Here is a 21,381-nt window from a genome sequence, read left to right on the forward strand (position 1 = left end):
CCAGCCCAGGCACGGCACAAAACAATCTCATCGCGACGGCCTACTAATACCTAGCTGTCTGTCAAGGAACGAAAACGTTTCCGTGGCCAGAGAGTTCCACGCTCCAACCTTGCCCGTTAAAGCACCGGCTCCCACGGTTTGCGGGATCCAGACCTCCTTCTTCTCATCCGGGACGTTGACGAGCTCTTCCATGATTCTCTGGGTGCTTGCATCGGGCAGCTGATAGATGGCCTGCGACGCGCCCGTGACCAGAACAGGACATCTGACTTGCGACAAGATGGTGGCGCCGCCTCTCTCCTCGTCTCCGCCCTTCCCTTTCGACATGTCGTCTTCGGGTCGCCAGCGCAGCGAGTATCTCCTGAACTCGCGCAACACGTCCGCAGGCCGCCTCTGGCCCATCACGTGCATGGTCGTGCCGAACTCCCAGCGTGTTGGGAAGTCGAGTCGCATATGCGCGTTGCAGGACCAGTCGAAGAAGCCGTCCGAGACCCAGCCGCTCAGCCACATGCGGACGTACCACCCGGGGAGTCTGGTCATGGTCAACTCCCACATGTCGTAGACCGGATCGGCCGAGACGCAAGCCGCGACGCGGGCGGGCTCGGCGGCGGCGGTGCGGAGGGAGATGTACCCGCCCATGGAGATGCCCGCCACGCACACGCGATCCAGGTCGAGATTGGCGTCGGGCCGTTCCTTGGCCAGCGCCCATACCCCGTCGAGGACACACGACAGGACCTTTTCGTAGTCGGGCCTCATGAACTCGGCGTCCCGCTTCAGCGTGAGGCCCTGGCCCGGCCCGTCGAAGGTGAGGACGCCGTAGCCGAGCTCGGGACCCAAGGTGCCAAAGACGAAATACAGCTCTTCCATGGTGGGATCCGCCCCGCCGCAGTTGATGAGCAGCGGCGTCTTCTGGTTGTCCCGGAGCCTCTTCGACTCGGGCGGCAAAAACAGCCGGCCGGGGATCACAATGTTACCCAGGTGGAACGCCATGTTCAGGACTCTGCCCTCCATGAACTGGGTGGCTTTCTCAAAGTGCTCGGCGCTCAGCTCGGCGCACTTGACGACGCGCCGATCAGTCGTCGGCAGCATGTACGGCGCAGCCCGGTAGTAGTTTGCGGCCCGTAGGTACGCGGCCCTGGCCAGCGGCGCGAGCCCGCGAAGGCCGGCATCGGCGGCGGCCTGGCTGGCGCGGCTCGCCTGCCGCCACCAGGCCCGGTACCAGCTCTCGGGATCGTGCTTCTTGATCTCGCCCACGGCCTCGAGGAACTCGGCCACGTCGCAACCCCCCGCGGCGGTGGTTCCCAAGATGCGCGTGAGCTCAAAGTTGTAAAAGGGGGACGAGAAGAAGTGATGCATCATGACGCTGGGCGGTTGTTCGTTGAAGTTGAGCGAGTTTCGTGCACTTCCCATTGGTGAGGGGAGGGACCTGGATCCTGTAACGGGCGAATTGAGGGTCTCTGATAATGTTGTGACTTGGGGACAACTAGAATGGAGGCACTTCTCCAATGTCTGTGGCAAAACTGGGAGGACTGGGGACTGCCAGACCACGAAGTAAGCCAAAGCGGGAGCTCTGTCGTTGAACGCCAACTCCAAAGCCAATTCCACTCAAAAGCAAATCCTACCCCAAAGCCAGTTCCACATTCGGCTGATGAGCTCTGACCATGTCTTGGGGTCCCCAGTTCGGAGGTTGATGCAAGTAGCTTCGGAAGTTTAGAGCTCGGTTCGAAGGATATCGGAACGAAAGTAGCGTATGCTCCAAGTTGGAGGACACCGCCGGAAGATGGCACTGACTGAAAGGATCGGCAAAAGGACTCTCCCAATTTCTTTCTGGGCTACCGCGAACCTTCCCAGATACGAAGCTAGCTGTCTCGCTCAGTCCTCTTGTCCGGGGCATATTCTCTATGCATACCCAGAAGAAAGACTTCTGGCACTTCTTCAAACTGTTCCCTCTTATTTGGCAATTACATCTTATCCTCCATTGACTAGGTTTTGTCGTTCCCAGTCATCCCAGCCCAGTCAGTCAACCGACACAAGATCCTTGAAAGTACCCTTTGCAACATGGCTGTCACCATGATTCACGTAGCCCCATTGATCACATCATCAGCGTTGTGAGTATCATAACCTGGCCGCCTTTCGAAAACATCTGACAGCCGCATCTTGTAGCCTGATGGGCTCATACGCCCAAGGCGTCGCCTTCCGAAGTTTTCAGAACCCGAAACTGCGCCCTGAACCATGCCGTGAGGTCTTTGTTCAATGGGTTGAGATATTTGCGGGCTTCGCGTGGTCGATGGCTCTTGTCTTCATGTTCAACATCACTTTCATCGGTCTCAACTTGTACATAGGATCACCTGATGGAATGACGCATGGGGGTGCTCCTCGTTGGATATGGGCTGCCGCCCTGGTCTGCAATATGGGACACCCTCGGCCGCGTGAGGTGACTGCTGCTCTGATAAAGATCAGCAGAGGAGGCGATCAGACATACAGCGCAGAGAAAGTGGCGTACTTTTTCAAAGAATATCGTCGAGTCAACCTGGAGCACATGATTGTTACCGACGGGCCAAGCTGGATGTTGACTGTGGCTGCGGTAGCCAAGAACCTCGGGGTGTGTTGGACGTGTCATTTGCCAGAAGCGTCGATTGCCCTGGGATCGGTGTCTTTGGTCATTTTTATTTACGTGAGCATAAGGGGTCTACTGCGATCGAGCCCATAGTTTCGAGAGGAAACGCATCATAGAGTCTCTTCTCTGCATCTGCAAACCTTATAAACTGCTCACGGCTTCTACAATATCTACTGCTCCAAATACAGCCTGCAGCCGTCCTTGGACAGCTGGCAAGCAACCTACTAACCCTAGCAAGACTCATTGATTCCACCCTTAAGGGCCTCTATATACTCTTCACCTTGCGTTCAGTAGATGGTATGATGTAACAGACTTAGATGACGTGCAAATCTGCCCTGCTCTGATGTTGGAACAAATCTTTATTCTTTAGTACGGCCTACGTTGTACACTAAGTTTCGATACATACTGTGAAAACCTCTCCGGCCTCCGCGGGTGAAGTCATGGGTGTATAAAAGTAAAACGGGCGCTTGGGCTGCACTAATTATCAGAGTTCCGGCCATGCAGGCGAGCCTTCGCTCGTACATTAGGACTAAACAACCCTTTAACCTTATCACGAGTCAGCTCAGCAACTGCATGCTACTTGCTTACGACTCAAAGTGCTACCAATGGGAGGGACTGTCAGTGTTAATTAATAACGGTACCTCTATGTGCCGATCAAACTGCAGAAATACATCTGCCGCATCTGCCGCCAGCAGCTTTGGCTTCCATCGCATCGGCGGACGAAATTAAGTAGTGAGTCTGTTGCCTGTCGTGAATGGCTGTTCTGATTTACTTGACTTTGCTTGTCAGTGAGTCTACCCTAAGGCGACTTCACTCTTCCGAGCCTCTCATGTCGCCTCGAGGCATACCTATGTGCACCAAAATCTGCTAAAGCTTGAGACAAAAAGAAGAAAAAAACACCGCACACCCATCACCATGTCTGCTAGCGACCGCTTCAAGCGTACCAACAACACCCAGGCCTGCGAGAGATGTCGAGCGCAGAAGCTGCGGTGCAACTGGCCGAGTTCGAGCTCGAGTGCAGATGCCTCATGTGAGCGATGCAGTCGGAAAGGCGTCCAGTACAAGAAGAATATCAACCGCAAAGTTGGGCGTCCCGCTCGTGCGCGGCCAGCCAGATCCGGGTCAGCTTCATCACATCTCATGCCGGATGCGATGTCGGGCCTGCCATCAACACTCTGGCAGGATTCCTGCGGGGAACAGAGCCACAGTGGACCGACTGCAGTTGATCTTCTCAAAGTACGTCACCACCCGGTAGATGTCCTTTCATTCCACTCCACAAATTTTGGTTATTGAGAAAGAAAGCTTGAGATGGGGATGAGCATCTATCTGTCTGTCTTGTTTCTGACGGCACCTGCAGACCAATTCTGGCTTGGAGAGCCCGCCGTTATCAGGAGACTTGTCTCATGAAAGCGACGGAGAGCTAATGAGCTTTTTCGCCCTCAACTGATTCGCTCGAGTCGGCATCAGAAACGTCGCCATCATCTCGGAAGGGCCACCAGAAGCCAGATGAAGTCTCCTAGGATGAGACTAGTTAGCCAGAGAGCATCTCAAGTGAGTCATTGACAAGTGATGTCGCCAGTCTCACGGCCTGCCTTTTCGAGCTGGTCCCCGCTTGGCCTGTCCGGTATAAGAATGCCTGCCCAACATCGAACGTATCAGATCAACCGAGGCCAACGGCAATACTCCGAAGCATCCTACAACACACGCAGACTCTGAGCAATCTGGCCAGAAAGTCTAGGGGGCAAGTCCATAACACAGCTTCAGACCGAATGGAACCCGAAAGGTTCCCGTTGGCCGTTGACGGACCTACCAAGCTGCTGCTGCTGTCGTGCTACGCCAAGATCTTCCAGGCGTACCGCCAGATGTTTACCGAAGTTTACTCTGGATTACGGAGCGGCGCAAATATGACAGATTTGCTGTACGACCTGCGCGTTGAGGACATCGTCCTCGACGGAGACGACGAACTCAAGATCCTCGTGCTCATACAGGTCGTGATCCATAAGCTGAACACTGTAGGCGTGCATCTGGGTGTCCCGGAGCGACACTATGTCGGTGTCGGGTCTGGTACCCCGCTGGGGACGATGCGAACCCAATCACGGGGTCTTCAGTCGAGCCTTGAAGAGGCGGAGCCGACGCTGGATGCCATTCTGTCAGGAAACGAGAGCGACCGGTGTGTGTTTGGGGGCGAGTTCAAGGAACAAAACAGGTGCATGGAGAGCGCGGCGGCTGCGTTCCGTGAAGAGCTTGGGCTCCTCCGGGCTCAGCTCGGACACTGGAGCCGTTGCAGGACTGTGCCTCTTGGAGAGTCCCACGGTTTCTAAGAGTCATGGTCATCGCGCGCGCGCGCGCGATTCAGAGCACTCTCAGACTGTGATAGACTAGGGGCATTAGAGTCCAGTGAAGGGAACTTTTACAATCACTTTGAGTAACCAGAATGCAAGAGAGCCAGTATTACTGATCACAGACCAGACTTGGCCCTTGTATTGAGTAAACGGCTGGGAGTCTGAACAAGGTAATGCGCTGAAGGTTAAGCTTTCTTTTGTCGGGGACCGACCTGCCCGACGGACCCCCTTGGAAAACGCAGATACGGAAATGTATGTTTTCTAGACGCCAAGATAACTTTCGTGTCATCACACAACTACAGGGTTGAAGGGTTCAGTTGTTATGCTCTAACGTTTATACCACAGTTACAACCTTATTAGTTGCAGAGTTACAATGCACCTTCCGCCCTTTTCATTCGCTAACAGACCAGAAGTACTGCAAATGTTAGCTAAACCGAGATTAGTAGGGGGAATACTAAGCAAGGGTATATAACTTCGGCCGGATACCATCGTAGTCCAATGTTTCAATACCCTCTTTATCTCAACGCACAAGCAGGTAGCATTGAGCAGGGGCGCCTCGACTGACTGCTGACTCTATCACCAACGGTGCTTATTAACATATCCGGATCAGGAAGTATAACAGCCACAAGCTTTTCGTAACGTAAAATTAGCTCAAAGTCATCAGCTGCGAGACGTGCGGCGTGCATTAGCCCGCATCGTTGTTTCGAAGCAATAGAAGCCAATACTTCAAGGTACATGCCGTCCGTTGATCTTGGGCTTGAACGCCGAATGCGGGGTCAAACCAACCATTCCCTGGCGCGGGCGCGAGGCGGAGGATCTTCTCTTCAAGCGATTCATGACAGGCGGCAATGCAAAGGTGCTAACGTGGGGGCCAGTCTCGAGCATAGAATTACAAGACAATGTCGCACACTATGTGAACCACACAATGGGCGCATGCGTTGTTTGTCCTCCTGCTCTAAAACAATGGAGACACGTCCAAACTTGGGTAGCTGATCGTTGTTCATGGGTGATGGCTCTCGAGCCGGACGTGCTGAATCAGGGTATGAACCGAAGCCCCGAACGTTCGCCCCCCGTTGAATCGTCACAAAAGCTACTGCAACCAAATGCGATCACTGTGTCTGACTCGCCGGTGACCTCTGGGAAGGCCGCTATTTTATGCCCGTCTTCGGTTCACCCTGGAGGCGAAGCTGCTAAAAACAGGTGGGCCTTGGATCCTATTATACTTAGGGACGGCATGCACCTACCTGACTGCTGTACAAGTGGCATTCTCTCTCCATCGCAAAGCAGCATTGTATTGTCACTGTAATTCTCTACATTCATCTACGACAGACGCAAGTGGACAGAAAGATGCTGGATTCACAAACATCCGACAGAGAGGACGGCAAGTTGACCGTCACCGAAGAACATGACTTACAAATATTGAGAAACGAGTCTCCGGAGGCTGGACTGAGAGATCAGCCTGAGGCCATGAAGGTGAACAGCAATACCCCGACATATGTAACGGGGTACAAGCTCCTTATTGCTATGGCCGCCTTGAATCTCAGCGCCATCCTGATCAACCTCGACAGCTCCATTCTCTCTACGGTATGTGCACCTGTACCTGTACCTGTGACTACTTCGTTTACGCACCTGCATCACCGAAGGAATTCTCACTGACTATGATGAATCTCTAGGCAACTCCTACCATTACCGACGAGTTCCATTCCGTCAAGGACATTGGCTGGTATGTCAGCTCGTATCAGCTAACAGTGTAAGCATTACACAAACAGTCCGTCGCCAAACCCACCATAGCAGAGAGCTGACCTAGTTTAGCTCGGCCCTCCAACCACTGACGGGAAAGCTCTTCACCTACTTTAGTAACAAGGTGAGAGTTCTTCCAAATCATCACGCACGGGGGGGTGAGGCTAACCAGATGAAGCGGACGTACATCATCTTCCTCATCTTGTTCGAGGTCGGCTCCCTGATCTGTGGACTGGCCAAGTCGTCGCCCATGTTCATTGCCGGTAGAGCGATTGCCGGCGCCGGCGGGGCAGGGCTCTTCAACGGATCGATGATCATAGTCTACGCAATGGTCGAAGCACAGAAACGTCCCGTCATGATGGGGATCATGATCGGCATCTCCCAGATCGGGCTGATAGCAGGCCCGCTCATCGGAGGGGCGTTGACGCAGTACAGCACCTGGCGCTGGTGTAAGCCCAATTCCATCTCCCGCCTACCAAAAAGCCATGCCGCTGACCACTGAACATCGCAGGTTTCTTCATCAATCTGCCCATCGGCGGCTTTGCTTGCATCCTTCTAGCGCTGGTATATATCCCAGAGCAGATGCCGAAGCCCAAGGTCGCCGCAGTGCTCACGGATCGTAATATTGTGCAAAAGTTCGACGTCGTCAGCTCGGCCATCCTCATCGGCAGCGTCGTCCAGCTTCTTCTGGCGTTGCACTATGGTGGTGGCGAATATCCCTGGAACAGCGCCACCGTCATCGGACTCTTTTCCGGGTTCGCCGTGGCGACGATACTCTTTGTGGTATGGGAGTATCGAGCCGGAGAGAACGCCACGATACCGCTCAAGATGCTCACGAACAGAGTCGTGGCCTCCGCGTCGATGGTGAACATTTTCCTTTTTGGAGTTACCTACATCGCGACATATTCCATCCCCATCTTCTTCCAAAGCATTCTTGGAGACAGTCCGATGGAGAGCGGCATTCACATGCTGCCGAGTATGTTTAGCTCCATCTTCTTTACCGTGATCTCAGGCATGATGGGTAAGGCACACATCATCCCGAGTGCATAAGCTGACAGTCGTAGCTCTATTTTCACTGCTTCCGTGGTACTGATGCTTGTGTCTTTGCAGTTACGAGGCTCGGATATTACTTGCCATTCGCTGTGTTTGCTGCCATCCTTCTCACCGTAGGCTCTGGTTTAATGTCAACTTGGTCTCCCACCACAAGGGCGGGGGAGTGGATTGGCTACCAGATACTATACGGGTCTGGACGAGGTTTGGGGATGCAAATGGTGGGTTGTCCTCTGCATTGGACCCTCATTCATGACAAATCGCAAGCACTTACTAGTTGAACCAGTCAATTGTTGCTATACAAACCGCCATCCCGCCGACACAGGTTGCAGTTGCGTTGACGGTTCTTGTTTTCTTCCAGGGACTGGCCGTCGCCGTACTCATCAGCATCGGAAACACTGTCTTTGACAGCACCGTTGTGGGCCAAATCGCCGCCCTTGCCCCTGACGTCAACCCCAGGGTCATTATTGCCGCCGGCGCTACGGCATACAGAAGTAAGGTGTCTGCGGAGGACCTACCGAACGTTGTGAAAGCCTGGGCTACTGGCTTTCAACGGACCATGTACATCGCAACAGGACTGTCGATGGGAATGTTTTTGTTCTCGTGGGGCTTAGGTTTCTATAGCGTGAAGAAGAAAGAGGACTCTACGGCGGCCCAGGGGTCCAACGGGGCTGACAAGACGTGACAGCTTCTCTTTGCCTTGGCCAGGTTGGTTCATGCTGAGGATTTTCGGCGCCTAGTAAGTCGTCAGGCGAGTAACGCTGGAATCACAGCATTTTCACGGAATCCTTAGAAGACATAGGGGCTCTTATCGTATGTAACTAGAGAATAGAAGTGTGCTGGTAGATACTCGCGGCATAGATATTTCGATAAACGCGTAGACCACACTCATTAATCTTGGAAAGTAGTATCCACTAGCTCTAACACACTGTATCGTGGCTCCAGACGCTTTCGTCTTCAACTACAAGTATCCGGACGCCTTTAAACTCTTCCGCGCCAGCATCGAGCTGCTGACTGCGAACATATTCTGTGACGAGACGGGCGAACGTATAGGCAGGATGCGACTCGCTCCATGAGAGCCTTTCCAAGTCAAACACCTCCCGGTATTCTCTTCCTACCCCACGAATAAGATCCGGCACTCTCGTCAGGTTTTCTTGCAGAATGCTGCTATGCAACTGCCTGTAGAGACCACCCCTCCTTTGCAGATCTGCAGCAACATAACGGCACCTTGTATCACCTCCACTGTCACCCGTCTGGTGATCGACCAAATAGAGCACCTCAAGTCCTTTTTGGAAACAGGACGCCAGACAGGCGACCTCACCAATGCACAAACGCATAGTCGTCTCATCCACGTCGATGGCGATACGCCGTGCCTGATACACTGTCAGGGCCATCTCCGCGCTCCAACAGGCCTCGAGTACCTCAGTGATGCTGCTGACTGAGGAATTCACTTGCTCCGAAGACGTCGACCGGGCACCAATCGGCCTATTCCTATCCCATAAGCGCAGGAATATCACATCTCGGTCGTTGTCATATTCAAACTTGCGTCCACGACCAGGGAGATACACCGTGTTGACCCTGTTCGTCCTCAGGGCCGAAGACGAGAATGCTTCCCTGCAGGTCAAGTGTAGAGCACGGCGTTGCCGGTAAACGCTAGGATCCTGCACATGTTGTACGGGATGCGGCTCTGGGCCCGTGAGTTGATCATCGCCAGTGGTGACTTCCAGAGAGTCCAGGAAAACGCTGTTTTTGTACCTTTTCCAACGCACGCTTTGGCTTTGGTAACTGGCGGAGCTCGCCTCTTCAAAGGCGCGCTCGCTGCGGTCGTTCCCACGCCGTGATGGAAAGCAGACGTCAAATATGTGGATGGATGGGCTGGATACAGTCTCCTCCCAGATACTGAGGCGGAGTTCGATAGGGAGGTTGGAAAATAAAGAAAAAGCTGCTGGAGTTGCCATATCGAGAAACCTATTCGAATGAATGATTCCGACGAATGAAGTGTTAGGCACGAAGACACCGGATAGGCTTCTTCAAAACCGTGTGTCTCTATCAACCCAGCCAAGTCAAACGAATGATCGAGTTCTTTCGTTGGAATGCAGAGGGAGGCTCGAAACAGTGGGATCCGTGCCATGGGTCACGCCTTTGACAGCTTTGGTGACTCCTGGGGAGTTGGGTTCGGACCCGAGCCCGTCCCGCCCGGCAAGTCGAGTCACGGAGATTTTTGTTCTGTGACCCATAATTACACGGCTCCCACCTGGGGGCTTCCACTGTGGATGGTTGCAGAGCTCCGTCGCAGCAGTTCATTCATCGGATATGGTCAAAAGAGTTTGAAGTTTTGGATTTTGTTGTTTCGGGCCGATATGAGCCTAAGTTTTGTGAAGTTTTGGCTGTCTTGTGACCTTCGGCGGTTTCGCTGCCCGAACGTCGGGGGTTTTGACAGTTTGTCGCCTTGACGGTTAAGGATGTGTATTGACAGTGTATTGTGGGCTATCCCTGCGGTCTTAGCATAAGCTTGCAATTAGGTTTCTTTGATTGCCTCTGTGCATATTGAGCTAAGCACCTACAGGCAGCGTGTGAAAGACTGTGGGGCCTATATATATGTAAAACCAGGGTTCAGACTTGTTATTTGAGACAACTTTACTAACTTGCTAGAAGCTAATATACTAGAATGACCTAACCTACCAAACTCCTTCACGGCACACAGCGCCAGCAAGCTGCTTGTAGGGCAATGAGCTAAAGGGATACCCTACTTTAGCGCACGCATCCACCGGTGTTCAATTTGTTCAAAAATAGACGCTCTAATTCTAAGATAGCCAAATCACTTAACGAAACCAGGTTAGATCCCAGTTGGTTGAGAAAGTCCTCTTGGAGATGATGGCAAAAGTGTAAAATCAAGGATGAGTCTGCTGATGCTCCCATCCTCACGCAGCCGTTGGGCTGGACCTTATCCACGAACGGGAAAATCGCGAAACCAAGCGGATCGATCGTATAGTCCTTTGTTTCTACTGGCTTCTAAAGGCGAAATCACCCCATTCCGAGGGAATTAGTATATCACTTTAGAGGCTATAATTGTTATGCTTTAAAAGGAGGAATAGAAAGGTGCACCGTACATATAGAAACCGTAGTAAAAAAAGCAAGAAGAAAAAAAGAAGAAAAAAAGAAGAAAAAAACCACTACATCCCTCTCTGATATACTATCCAGCGCGCTCATATCTCACCCGAACTTGAGGGAGCACCCACAGAGCTTGAAACTTGCGGTCTTTATCCCAGTCAAAACTGCCCTTATTGACCAAGTGCCACTTGTATTCCCAAACAAGACGAGCCAATAAAAGCTTCAGTTCCACATAAGCCAGGTTTATACCCAAGCAAACACGAGGGCCTAGTGAGAACGGTTGTGATGCTTCCTTGAGATCGTTGCAGAACAGAGGATCATAATATTTGTGAGAAGGCGGCAACCACCTCTCGGGGTGGAAGGCTTCCGGGTCAAAGAAATATTCGTGACGGCGTGTGATGCTCCAGCCACTCGTAGAAACAACGGTCTAATGGACTGCGTTAGATATACAAGAACAAATGAAGGCAATGTCGCTTTGAGGACGGGGACTTGATTCGACATACCCCTTTGGGTACGAATTTTCCGTCAACTTCGGCACCGGGGCTTTCGCGAGGTAAGCCAAACGTGATGGGAGGCATGATTCTCATGGTCTCCTCGATGCATGCCGCCAGATAAGACAGCTGCTGAACCGCGGTACCGGCCATCTCGGAAGAGTCGGTGAATCTTTCGCATACTTCTTCACGGAGGCGCTTCATCTTCTCGGGGTTTTTAGCGAGGTAATATGATGCAGCAACGGCTGTTACGGCTGATGTGTCGAAACCTGCAGCGATCATGACGCCCGCTTGGTTCCCGAGCCAAGCCTCAGATGCAACTTGCAAGAACTTGTCAGGTTTCTCCTTCAGCAGAAAGCTGAAAAGGTCTCTTTTGTCGTCGTGCAATGGCCGAGAAAGCCTTTTGCGAGTCATTGCGCTCTGGTACCTGAAGAAGCTGATGAACTGACCGATCGAGCTCCACGGCGCGACAAAAGGGAGAGCCAACAAGAGGATCGGCAGGCGCGGTGCGATTTGAACGATGCTCATGAAATAGATGGCGCCGTGTATGGTTTCAATCCAAGGGTGAGGTTTGCCTATGAAAAAAAGAGTCAGTTGCGGAGGTCTAAAGAACCTAGAGATTTTCATGATTGGGCGACTCGAACCTGTGCCAAGTGCTCCGAATGGCTCGCCCAGGGCAAGCTCTCCAATTGTGTCAAACACAAAGCCCTGCAACAACTGTATCGTAGAGTGAGTTTTTAGGCTGTGATATTAGTTGGCCGCGATGTTACCTTATTGAGAGAGACGCCATTTTTGTCAAAACCGCCTTGGGTTTCGATCTGATGAGTCAAGAGGCCCAGATTTGTCTTGAGGATTGGCTCCTGGGCCTGAAGCTCCTTGGAGCTAAAACCATAAGCCATGAGCCTCTTCGTTTCTCGGTGCTTGGCTGGATCTCTCTCCATGACTATCGTGCTGTAACCACTAGGACCGGCATAAAATGAAGATTTGAGGAACATATGCCCTGTCTTGGACGGGTAACCATAGATATCTGATACCACTTAATTTAGCCGCAAGTATACAGCTGGAAGGAAAATCGTCCGACCTTGCAGGCTTCGGGCGGCGTTGAAGCTGAGTTCATTGGGGGCCACACGAACAACGTCCCCTAGACATTGGTTGTCAGCCAAGGGAGTTTGCTGTACAGCGAATTGACTTACCGTAAGTCTGATGGAGACGATGTATATGATTGTGGTAACTTCCTGTAAGCCTATGGAGGAGATATGCATCAATGAATCGTCGTGGAGTTCTTGTCGTGAAACGTACCAGTTGTAGACGTGGGAAACCTCAGACACGGCGGCAAACCTGGGTCCTGGGAAACGCGCCAATGGGTGGAAATACAAGAGATACACGGATCGGTAAACATTGTAGATTACGATCTTGGATCTCTGTTAGTTGGGACAACATCTTAGTTTTCGGATGAGAGCAGCTTGCAACTCGCAAACCGGTATCATAAGCCTGTCAGAAAGAAAGAAGAAGAAAAAGAAAGAAAAAAAGAACTTACAGTTACCGCCGCCAACTTCCATATATCCTCTGCGTCCCACAACTCTGTAATGATTGCCATGTTTTCTTGCTAGCTCTGTAATTAAAGCCAACAAAAGCTTTGTGTAGCGTACTGATTCAGCCTTTACAAATCAAGGTCGCTCACTATTCTGTGCAGGCTGCTAAGATAGGAGGAATCTGGCAGCCCGGACGAAACTGAACCAATCTACAAGCAAGTATGAAGTTGCCAGAGGACTTCCGGCGATCACTCAACGCGAAACTTGGCGTAGGACGCTCAAAGGTGCAGCATTTCGTTCGGTAATTTTAGCTGCAGTGCCCTATTCGATTCGGTCTGTTCGGACATTTGGGTTCGGTGAGGCCCGTGATGCCGATTCAGCTGAATCAGGTCACGGCCAAACCGGGGATGTTCTAGAAACTCACACGATCCGGCACCGAAATCGTGATAGAGTTTCTAGGGTCTGTAATTCTAAATGGTGTTATTGTTTTTGTTGTTGTTGTTGCTGTTGCTGTTGCTGTTGCTGATGATATTGTAGTTGAAGAATCGTTTCCTTGGAATAATACTTATGTAAAACCTTGCGTTACCTACTTACCCTTTGTTACTCGCAATAGGGAGCAACCATTACTTTATACCCCATCGCCTCGTCTTGTATTCAGTGGTCTAATTCTCCGATTGCTGCTAGTACGTCGGGATATCAATTTCCATCAGGTGAACCACAATGAAGCAAATTGATCCACCCTTCACTTCCTCACGGCAAGCTAGAATTCAGGCTGCGGGACAAGAGCCTATTGCCATTGTGGGCTCTGCTTGCCGGTTTCCAGGAGGCGCGAGCAGCCCATCCAAGCTATGGGACTTGTTAAGACAACCACGGGATGTCCTTCGGACGATACCTGAAGATCGCTTCAACCCCGAGGGCTTCTATCACCCCGACGGCACGCACCATGGCACCAGCAACGTTACCCAGTCATACCTGCTTGAAGAGGACCCGCGCGTCTTTGATTCGGGCTTCTTCAACATAAAGCCAGTTGAAGCTCACGCCACTGACCCTCAACACCGCATCCTTCTCGAAACTGTTTACGAGGCCCTGGAGTCGGCGGGCCTGCCCATGGAGGGTATGGCTGGCTCGCAAACGGCTGTTTACGTCGGCCAGATGTGGTGCGACTACAACGACCATCTACAGCGGGACATGGACAGCCTGCCCACCTACGCCGGTGTAGGAACCGCGCGTAGCATCCTGTCGAACCGCATATCCCACTTCTTTGACTGGCATGGTCCGTCGGCCACCATCGATACGGCATGTTCATCTAGTTTGGTGGCCGTTTACAACGCCGTTATGACATTGCGGAATGGAGACGCTCCGGCAGCCGTCGTTGCTGGGGCCAACATCATCCTGACGCCGGAGCCGTACATCGGCGAGAGCAAGCTCAAGATGCTCTCCCACGATAGCCGGTCGCGCATGTGGGACGAAGACGCCAAGGGATACGCGCGTGGCGACGGCGTGGCCGCGTTGGTCTTGAAGCCCTTGTCGGCTGCCTTGGCCGATGGCGACCACATTGAGAGCGTCATTCGTGAGTGTCTCGTCAACCAAGACGGCCGAACAGCCGAGGGAATCACCGTCCCAAGCTCGGAGGCACAGGCTGAGTTGATTCGGAGAACGTATGCGAAGTCAGGACTGGATGCCACGAACGTGGACGACCGTTGTCAGTACTTCGAAGCTCATGGAACTGGTACTGGTGCGGGCGACCCTAGGGTAAGTCCGAGTACTCTAAAGACTGCGCTTGTGTTTGCTGACAAGTTGAGTTAGGAAGCCAAAGCTATTGCGACGGCGTTCTTTGGACCAAATCATCGGAGTGATGACCCCTCTGACAAGCTGTACGTTGGCTCTATCAAAACCGTCATCGGTCATACGGAGGGCACAGCTGGTATAGCAGGCATCCTTAAGGCGTCTCTGGCAGTTCAACATGGCGAAATCCCGCCCAATCTTCTCTTTGACAAGTTGAGCCCCGCTGTTGCTCCGTTCTATACCAACCTCGAGATCGCCACAGAGGTTAAAAGCTGGCCGCTGCTTGCACTGGGTGCTCCTCGCCGAGTAAGCATCAACAGCTTCGGTTTCGGAGGCACCAACGCCCACGTGATCCTTGAGAATTTCAGCAAGATCACGCCGCATGACAGCAGCCACCTCGAAAACGGCGATCCCAATGGCCACTTGCTGTCTCCGTTTGTGTTTTCCGCCTCCTCGGAATCGTCGCTGAGGGCTATGATCCAACAGTACATTGCCTACCTCGAGGACAACCCGAACACCAACGTTCGCGACTTGTCATTCACCCTCTCGAGACGCTCTGTCCTGGCTTGTCGAGTTGCCTTTCCTGCTCAGTCGGTTGATGACCTAGTGTCAAAGTTGGCTGAGTGGTTGAAGAAGGCTAAAGCCAGCCCAGACGGGCTACATAGCACGCGCTACTCTGGCGGCGCGGGCCAAAGCCGCATCTTGGGCGTCTTCACAGGTCAAGGAGCCCAATGGGCGACCATGGGAAAAGAACTCATCACCAGCTTCCCCCGAGTCCGTTCTATCCTTCTGGAGATGGATCGGTCCTTGGCAACTTTACCACACAACGACCGGCCACAGTGGTCCATTGTCGATGAACTTGAAGCCGACCAAGGCCGATCTCGTGTTCATCTGGCCGCTTTCTCGCAGCCACTTTGTACCGCCGTTCAGGTTGTTCTGGTGGACCTGCTACGAGACGCGGGCATTCGGTTCAAAGCCGTCGTGGGTCATTCTTCCGGAGAGATCGGTGCAGCATACGCCGCGGGCTTCATCACGGCGGCCAGCGCAATCAGAATTGCATACTACCGCGGACAAGCCACCGCGCTGGCCGGGAACAACAGGCCGCAAAAGGGGGCGATGATGGCCATCGGCACGACGATCGAAGATGCCGAGGAGTTTTGCAACGTCGACACTCTGAAGGGACGCATCTGGATCGCCGCAGTCAACTCGCCGTCGAGCATCACCCTTTCCGGCGACGCCGACGCCATAGAGGAAGCCCGTCTGATTCTCGAAGACGAGGGCAAATTCGCCAGGCTCCTCAAGGTGGACAAAGCCTACCACTCGGAGCACATGCGTCCTTGTGTAGAGCCTTACCTGCAGGCCATGACGGACTGCGATGTCAGACCGACGCCGGAGGCCGATGACTCCTGCGCCTGGCTCTCCAGCGTGCGCGCCGATTCCAGGATGCAGCCGCGGGATCCGGACCTGGCAGGGCGATATTGGTGCGACAACATGGCCCTCCCGGTTCTGTTTGCCAATGCTGTGCAGAACGCGTGGGAGCATCAAGGCCCTTTTGATGCCGTGGTCGAAGTCGGGGCCCATCCGGCCCTCAAAGGGCCTTGCTTGGAGACACTGCAGGGACTGAACGAGACAGCATCCTCTCTCCCCTACACCAGCCTGCTATCCCGGAACCAGAACGACGTCGGGTCTTTCACCCGAGGCCTCGGGGTGCTCTGGCAAAACCTTAGATCCGGATCTGTCGACCTCGAGGGTCTCGATCGCCGCATTTCTCCGGGTTCCTCGTCTCCTCAACTCTTGAAGGGCCTCCCATCTTATGCTTGGGACCACGATCGCGTTTACTGGCACGAGTCACGGCTGAGTCGAGCGTACCGCACGCGCCCAGTCCGGCCTCATCCGCTCCTCGGCACACCCAAATCAGACGGTGTGGCCAAGGAGCTGCGATGGCGTAACCTGTTGCGAGTCTCCGAGGTTCCTTGGATCAAGGGCCATACTCTCCAAGGACAAGTTGTGTTCCCGGCGGCGGGCTATATCGTCACCGCAATGGAGGCAGCTCTGACTCTGGCAGGAAGTCGATCTCCTTGCCTCCTTGCAGTCAGCAAGGTGGTGATCAGTCGGGCGCTTACGCTTGAGGACGACGTCGAAGTCGAGACCCTGGTTTCGCTGTCCAACATCAACACCGATGCTTCTGATGTTGTGACTGCGGACTTTGAGTTCCACGCATTGCTTCGCCGAGACGCTTCAGATCTTACTCTCCTCGCCACGGCTTCTGTTGAGTTGACGCTGGGGTCTGCTACAGACTCTGTGGAGTCCTCTGCCGCATATTTGCCCTTCAGAGAGCTTGGTGAGCAGCCGAATCTGCTCCAAGTCGACACAAACGACTTTTACGACTTCTTGGAGGAGGTTGGGTATGGATACACCGGACCGTTCCGGGCTCTCAATACAATGCAACGCAAGCTGGACTACGGCACTGGATGCCTGGAGGTGCCGCAGGAAAGCTGGGATGGTTCCTCTGTCCTCTTGCACCCGGCTTTCCTTGACGCATCGTTCCAAGCCATCTTTCTTGCCATGGGCTGGCCTCGAGACGCGGGGCTAGTTGAGGTCTTCGTCCCTACCGAGTTCCGGAGCGTCAAGGTCGATGTGCCCAGCTGGAGAGCGGCGATGGCCCAAACTACTTCAGCTTCCCCGTTGAGGTTTGACTCCAGACTCCGTCATACTCCAGAGTCGATCACGGGAGACGTCGAGGTTTTCGCCGCCGCCAACAACACCACCCTCATTCAGGTTGAGAACATTAAAGTCGTGCCGTTCTCGCCCGAGGGTGCCGCATCCTACAGGCAGCTGTACTCCAAGACTGTCTACTGGCCAGTAACAGTCGACGGAGTCAAGGCATCTGGCAGCCGTCTGCCTACAGACCAGGAGCTGGAGATGGCCTGGGATTTGGAACGGGTGGCCATCTACTTCCTTCGTACCATCGAAGAGGAGTTTTCCGACCCTGTTTCACGGGAAAATATTGCGCTTCATCATCAATACTTCTTCGACTTCAGCAACGACATCTTGTCACGCGTTGCCAGAGGTACCATGCCGTACGCTAAGAAGGAATGGATCCACGACACTTGGAACGATGTTGTGGACATCTTCCATCGGTACGTTTACTACTAGACTTGAATGACTATCTGATTTCAGCACAGGCTGATTGGATATTCCATCTTTTAGGTATCCGGACAGTCTCGACCTCCAGCTGATGCAGAAAGTCGGCATCAACATGGCTGCGTCCATCCGGGGCGAGACTAACTTGGTCGAGATCTTGTTCAAAGACGACTTCATGGACAGGTTCTACGCTGGAGCCCTGGGTCTTGACCTCACCATGGATTGGCTCGGTCGCATTGCCGTCCAGCTATCGCTACGTTACCCCCACATGAAGATGCTCGAGTTGGGCGCCGGCACAGGAGGCGCCACCAAGAGCGTCTTCAAGCACATTGGCAACCAATTCTCCTCGTACGCCTTTACAGACATCTCAGCCGGCTTCTTCCCCACAGCGATGAATGTCTTCAAGTCACCTAAGATGGTCTTCAAGGTACTCGATGCCGAGAGGGACGTCGTCGAGCAAGGATTCGAGGAAGGGGGTTACGACCTTCTCATCGCGTCCAACATCCTGCACGCAACCGCCAAGCTCGATGACACTCTTCGCAACGCACGACGGCTCCTCAAGCCCGGAGGATACCTCCTGATTGCCGAAGTGACTTGCGCCGACGTGTTCCGAGTCCGATTCCCATTCTCGGCTCTGCCCGGCTGGTGGCGTGGCCATGACGATGGAAGGCCGCTCACAGCGACCATCGATACCACCGAATGGCATCAAAGACTCGTCAGGACGGGTTTCTCAGGAATCGACGCCGTTACTCCAGAGTTTGAGCCTCTGGCCTGGCCATCGTTGATCATCTTGTCTCAGGCCATCGATGACCGCATCTCGTTCCTACGCCAGCCTCTGCATCATCAACCATCGACGCTTGCTCCTTCAGCCGAGGCAGACAACGAGGAGAGCCAACAGCAACAACTCGTTCTTGTCGGAGGCCAGACCATGCAATCATGCAGCCTCCTGGGCCAGGTTAGCCGTATTCTAGCACCGTGGTTCGCTGGCTCGGGGATCATCAGGATCCGCTGCCTTGAGGATCTGAACAAATCAGATGTGCTTGGGCCAAGATGCGTCGTCATCAACTTTGCCGACCTCGACAAAGCTGCTCTAGAGGACCTCACGGAAGCGTCCTTGGCCGGTCTCAAGAAGCTCCTCGAGCGTCCGCATTGTCTACTATGGGTTACCAGTGGCTGCCGGGAGCAGTCTCCGAAGATGAATATGAGTGTCGGCTTGGGCCGCGTGCTCATCCACGAAATGCCTGGACTCCGGCTACAGTTCCTGGACATGGACGACCCTTTCAGCGCCGGAGCACCCCGGTTCGTCGCCGAGAGCTTCCTTCGTTGGAAGGCTCTCGCGCAGTACGAGTCTGAAGACACTCCCATATTGTGGGCGCGCGAGTACGAGTTGGTCCTGGAAGACGACGTGCTCAAGGTTCCTCGCATCGCGTACGACGACCAGATGAACCTGAGATACAACGCGTCGAGAAAAGTAGTCGCACAGAACACTGACGTCAAGGACGTTCCTGTCTACCTTTGTCGTTCCGGATCTTCCTGGAGGTTCGTCCAGTCACCAGAAGCGCGGCCTGGCTCGTTCGGCCGAGCAAACGCTGGTGACCCGCTCGATGTATTCTTCTCTTCAGCTGTCCCGAGCTACGGCGGGCTGTACGCCGCTATCGCGGAAAACCCGAAAACTCACGTTCCGCACGTCACCTTTTCAAAGGCTAACGGCTCGATTCTAACGGAAAGCGACGTGACAGCGGAGCTTCCCTTCCACGCTCGAAAGGAAGACTGGGAGGTTTACTTGTCGTCGTTGGTTGTCGACCTCCAAGCCGCCAGTATCGTCGATGCCATCCCTCAGCGCTCTTCCGTCCTTCTCCATGAGCCAAGCCCCAGCCTGGTCCAGTCTATCCTCCCAAGAGCCTTGGAAAAGAACATTGTCGTCACCTGTTCTTCCTCTCCCGCGAGAAATCCAGCTCCGTCAACAAGCTGTGCTTGGGTCCTGATAGAAGCAAATACGCCCGCTCGGGTGGTACGATCCCAACTGCCGTCAGATTTGGACGTCTTTGTCGATTGTCTTCCCGGAACCCGAAACTCTAACTTGCCGGCATCTCTTCGAAACGCTCTTCCCAGAGGTTGTTGGCAGCTGGACCTTCGCGAAGCCATTCATCGCAAGCCTGCTCATTCATCCGCCCCGGCCGCGGTACTCTCGGCTGCTGTCACTGGCATCAACTCCAAACTCGCCGAAAGGGCTGACGTCCAAACAAAGACTCTCCAAGAGCTCGACCTATCTCAAGACCTAGAAAATGGGCTCTCGCTGGTCATCGACTGGCGATCTGGTTCAACTTCGGTTGTGCCTGCGATGGTGCCTCCGCTGGATGCCTACGTTTCTTTCAAGCCAGACCGCACCTACGTTCTCTTTGGACTGACGAGTGATCTTGGTCAATCACTCTGTGACTGGATGGCGGCTCGTGGTGCTCGTCATATTGTCATGACAAGTCGTAACCCGAACGTCGATGCTGTATGGCTTTCGGCCAAGGTGAAAGCGGGAGTTTCGATCAGGGTCTTTGCCAAGTAAGACCCCCCCCCCCTCAATGTTTTCAACGAACTACTGTTCAGAGACCCTCAAACTTCATGCGCCGTAACGAAACTAAAAACAACTAACTATTTCCCTCTAGTGACATCACCGATGAGGAGGCGCTCCGTGATGTGGTCGATGACATCCGGAAAACGATGCCTCCGATTGCCGGCATTGCCAACGGCGCCATGGTTCTTCGCGACAAGCTTTTCCTCGACATGCCTCTGGAAAACATGACGCAGACGCTTCACACTAAGATGAAGGGCAGCATATACCTCGATTCGATATTCGGTGACCAGTCCGAGTTTGACCTGGACTTCTTCGTGTTCTTCTCCTCCATTGCCGCCGTGACTGGCAACCGGGCTCAATCCAACTACAGCGCTGCCAACATGTTCATGACTGCACTGGCCAACAACAGAAGAGCTCGTGGGCTCCCTGCCTCGGTCATGCATATTGGCGCCATCATGGGCGTCGGTTACATGGCTCGGAACCTGACCCGCGCCATTCTGGACAACCTTTGGAGCGTCGGTGCGACGTGGATCTCGGAGAAGGACTTCCACAACTGCTTCGGAGAGGCGGTGCTCGCCAGTCGCCCTGGCAATGGTCTCAATGACGACCCCGACCCTAGTGAAAAACGAATCATTCAACGTACCGACCGACAGCCACCACGATCGGTTCGGACGTTCTAGTAACCTTCGTCGAGTCGGTAACTGATGGGACCGTAGACTACTCCGAGTCTCGTGCTCAGCTGGAGGATCCCAGCTCAGTCGGCCCGCGTCAACGGATTCCCGACTTTTTCGGCTCCAGTAAGTGCTCAGCGCGCCTTGCTTGGTTAGCTTTCGACATGCAGTCTTCAATCATGACGCCAAACTCTACAACTGGTCTTGTGGTCTTCCATGCGGTGCGTTTACCGGTTATATATTCCATATAATCTAAGATACTAGCAAAGTGATCGTGCCACACGCATCACTAGTTTCAAGGTGTCTTTCGAAACCCTTCTTGCGAGACTGATCCC

At 53.6% G+C, this 21,381-nt stretch overlaps 7 protein-coding genes across 7 annotated transcripts; 4 read left to right on the plus strand and 3 right to left on the minus strand.

Annotated features, from left to right (window-relative positions):
• Nucleotides 1-27: 27 nt before the first annotated feature.
• CDEST_03507 (Putative alpha/beta hydrolase-1) lies at nt 28-1,407 on the minus strand (the record flags this gene model as incomplete). Its single annotated transcript, XM_062919666.1, has 1 exon — nt 28-1,407. The coding sequence occupies one exon, from the start codon at nt 1,405-1,407 to the stop codon at nt 28-30; it is 1,380 nt and encodes a 459-aa protein (XP_062775717.1).
• A 648-nt stretch (nt 1,408-2,055) lies between these two features.
• Nucleotides 2,056-2,707, plus strand: CDEST_03508 (uncharacterized protein; the record flags this gene model as incomplete). Its single annotated transcript, XM_062919667.1, has 2 exons — nt 2,056-2,105; nt 2,161-2,707. The coding sequence occupies 2 exons, from the start codon at nt 2,056-2,058 to the stop codon at nt 2,705-2,707; spliced, it is 597 nt and encodes a 198-aa protein (XP_062775718.1).
• Nucleotides 2,708-4,383: 1,676 nt separating this feature from the next.
• On the plus strand, nt 4,384-4,935 carry CDEST_03509 (uncharacterized protein; the record flags this gene model as incomplete). The annotated part of the gene is made up of 1 exon (XM_062919668.1): nt 4,384-4,935. The coding sequence occupies one exon, from the start codon at nt 4,384-4,386 to the stop codon at nt 4,933-4,935; it is 552 nt and encodes a 183-aa protein (XP_062775719.1).
• Nucleotides 4,936-6,303: 1,368 nt separating this feature from the next.
• Nucleotides 6,304-8,431, plus strand: CDEST_03510 (Putative major facilitator superfamily, MFS transporter superfamily; the record flags this gene model as incomplete). Its single annotated transcript, XM_062919669.1, has 6 exons — nt 6,304-6,540; nt 6,630-6,679; nt 6,769-7,145; nt 7,208-7,717; nt 7,807-7,967; nt 8,033-8,431. 6 exons carry the CDS (start codon nt 6,304-6,306, stop codon nt 8,429-8,431), a joined length of 1,734 nt encoding a protein of 577 aa, XP_062775720.1.
• A 235-nt stretch (nt 8,432-8,666) lies between these two features.
• On the minus strand, nt 8,667-9,704 carry CDEST_03511 (Putative 2EXR domain-containing protein; the record flags this gene model as incomplete). The annotated part of the gene is made up of 1 exon (XM_062919670.1): nt 8,667-9,704. One exon carries the CDS (start codon nt 9,702-9,704, stop codon nt 8,667-8,669), a length of 1,038 nt encoding a protein of 345 aa, XP_062775721.1.
• Nucleotides 9,705-10,939: 1,235 nt separating this feature from the next.
• On the minus strand, nt 10,940-12,945 carry CDEST_03512 (Putative cytochrome P450; the record flags this gene model as incomplete). The annotated part of the gene is made up of 5 exons (XM_062919671.1): nt 10,940-11,284; nt 11,361-12,065; nt 12,119-12,348; nt 12,430-12,760; nt 12,886-12,945. 5 exons carry the CDS (start codon nt 12,943-12,945, stop codon nt 10,940-10,942), a joined length of 1,671 nt encoding a protein of 556 aa, XP_062775722.1.
• A 655-nt stretch (nt 12,946-13,600) lies between these two features.
• CDEST_03513 (Putative Acyl transferase domain superfamily, methyltransferase type 12, beta-ketoacyl synthase) lies at nt 13,601-21,055 on the plus strand (the record flags this gene model as incomplete). The annotated part of the gene is made up of 4 exons (XM_062919672.1): nt 13,601-14,632; nt 14,687-17,805; nt 17,876-20,362; nt 20,467-21,055. The coding sequence occupies 4 exons, from the start codon at nt 13,601-13,603 to the stop codon at nt 21,053-21,055; spliced, it is 7,227 nt and encodes a 2,408-aa protein (XP_062775723.1).
• Nucleotides 21,056-21,381: the final 326 nt, after the last annotated feature.

Source organism: Colletotrichum destructivum, chromosome 2 (genome assembly GCF_034447905.1).
Source record: "Colletotrichum destructivum chromosome 2, complete sequence".
NCBI classification, from domain to species: domain Eukaryota; kingdom Fungi; phylum Ascomycota; class Sordariomycetes; order Glomerellales; family Glomerellaceae; genus Colletotrichum; species Colletotrichum destructivum.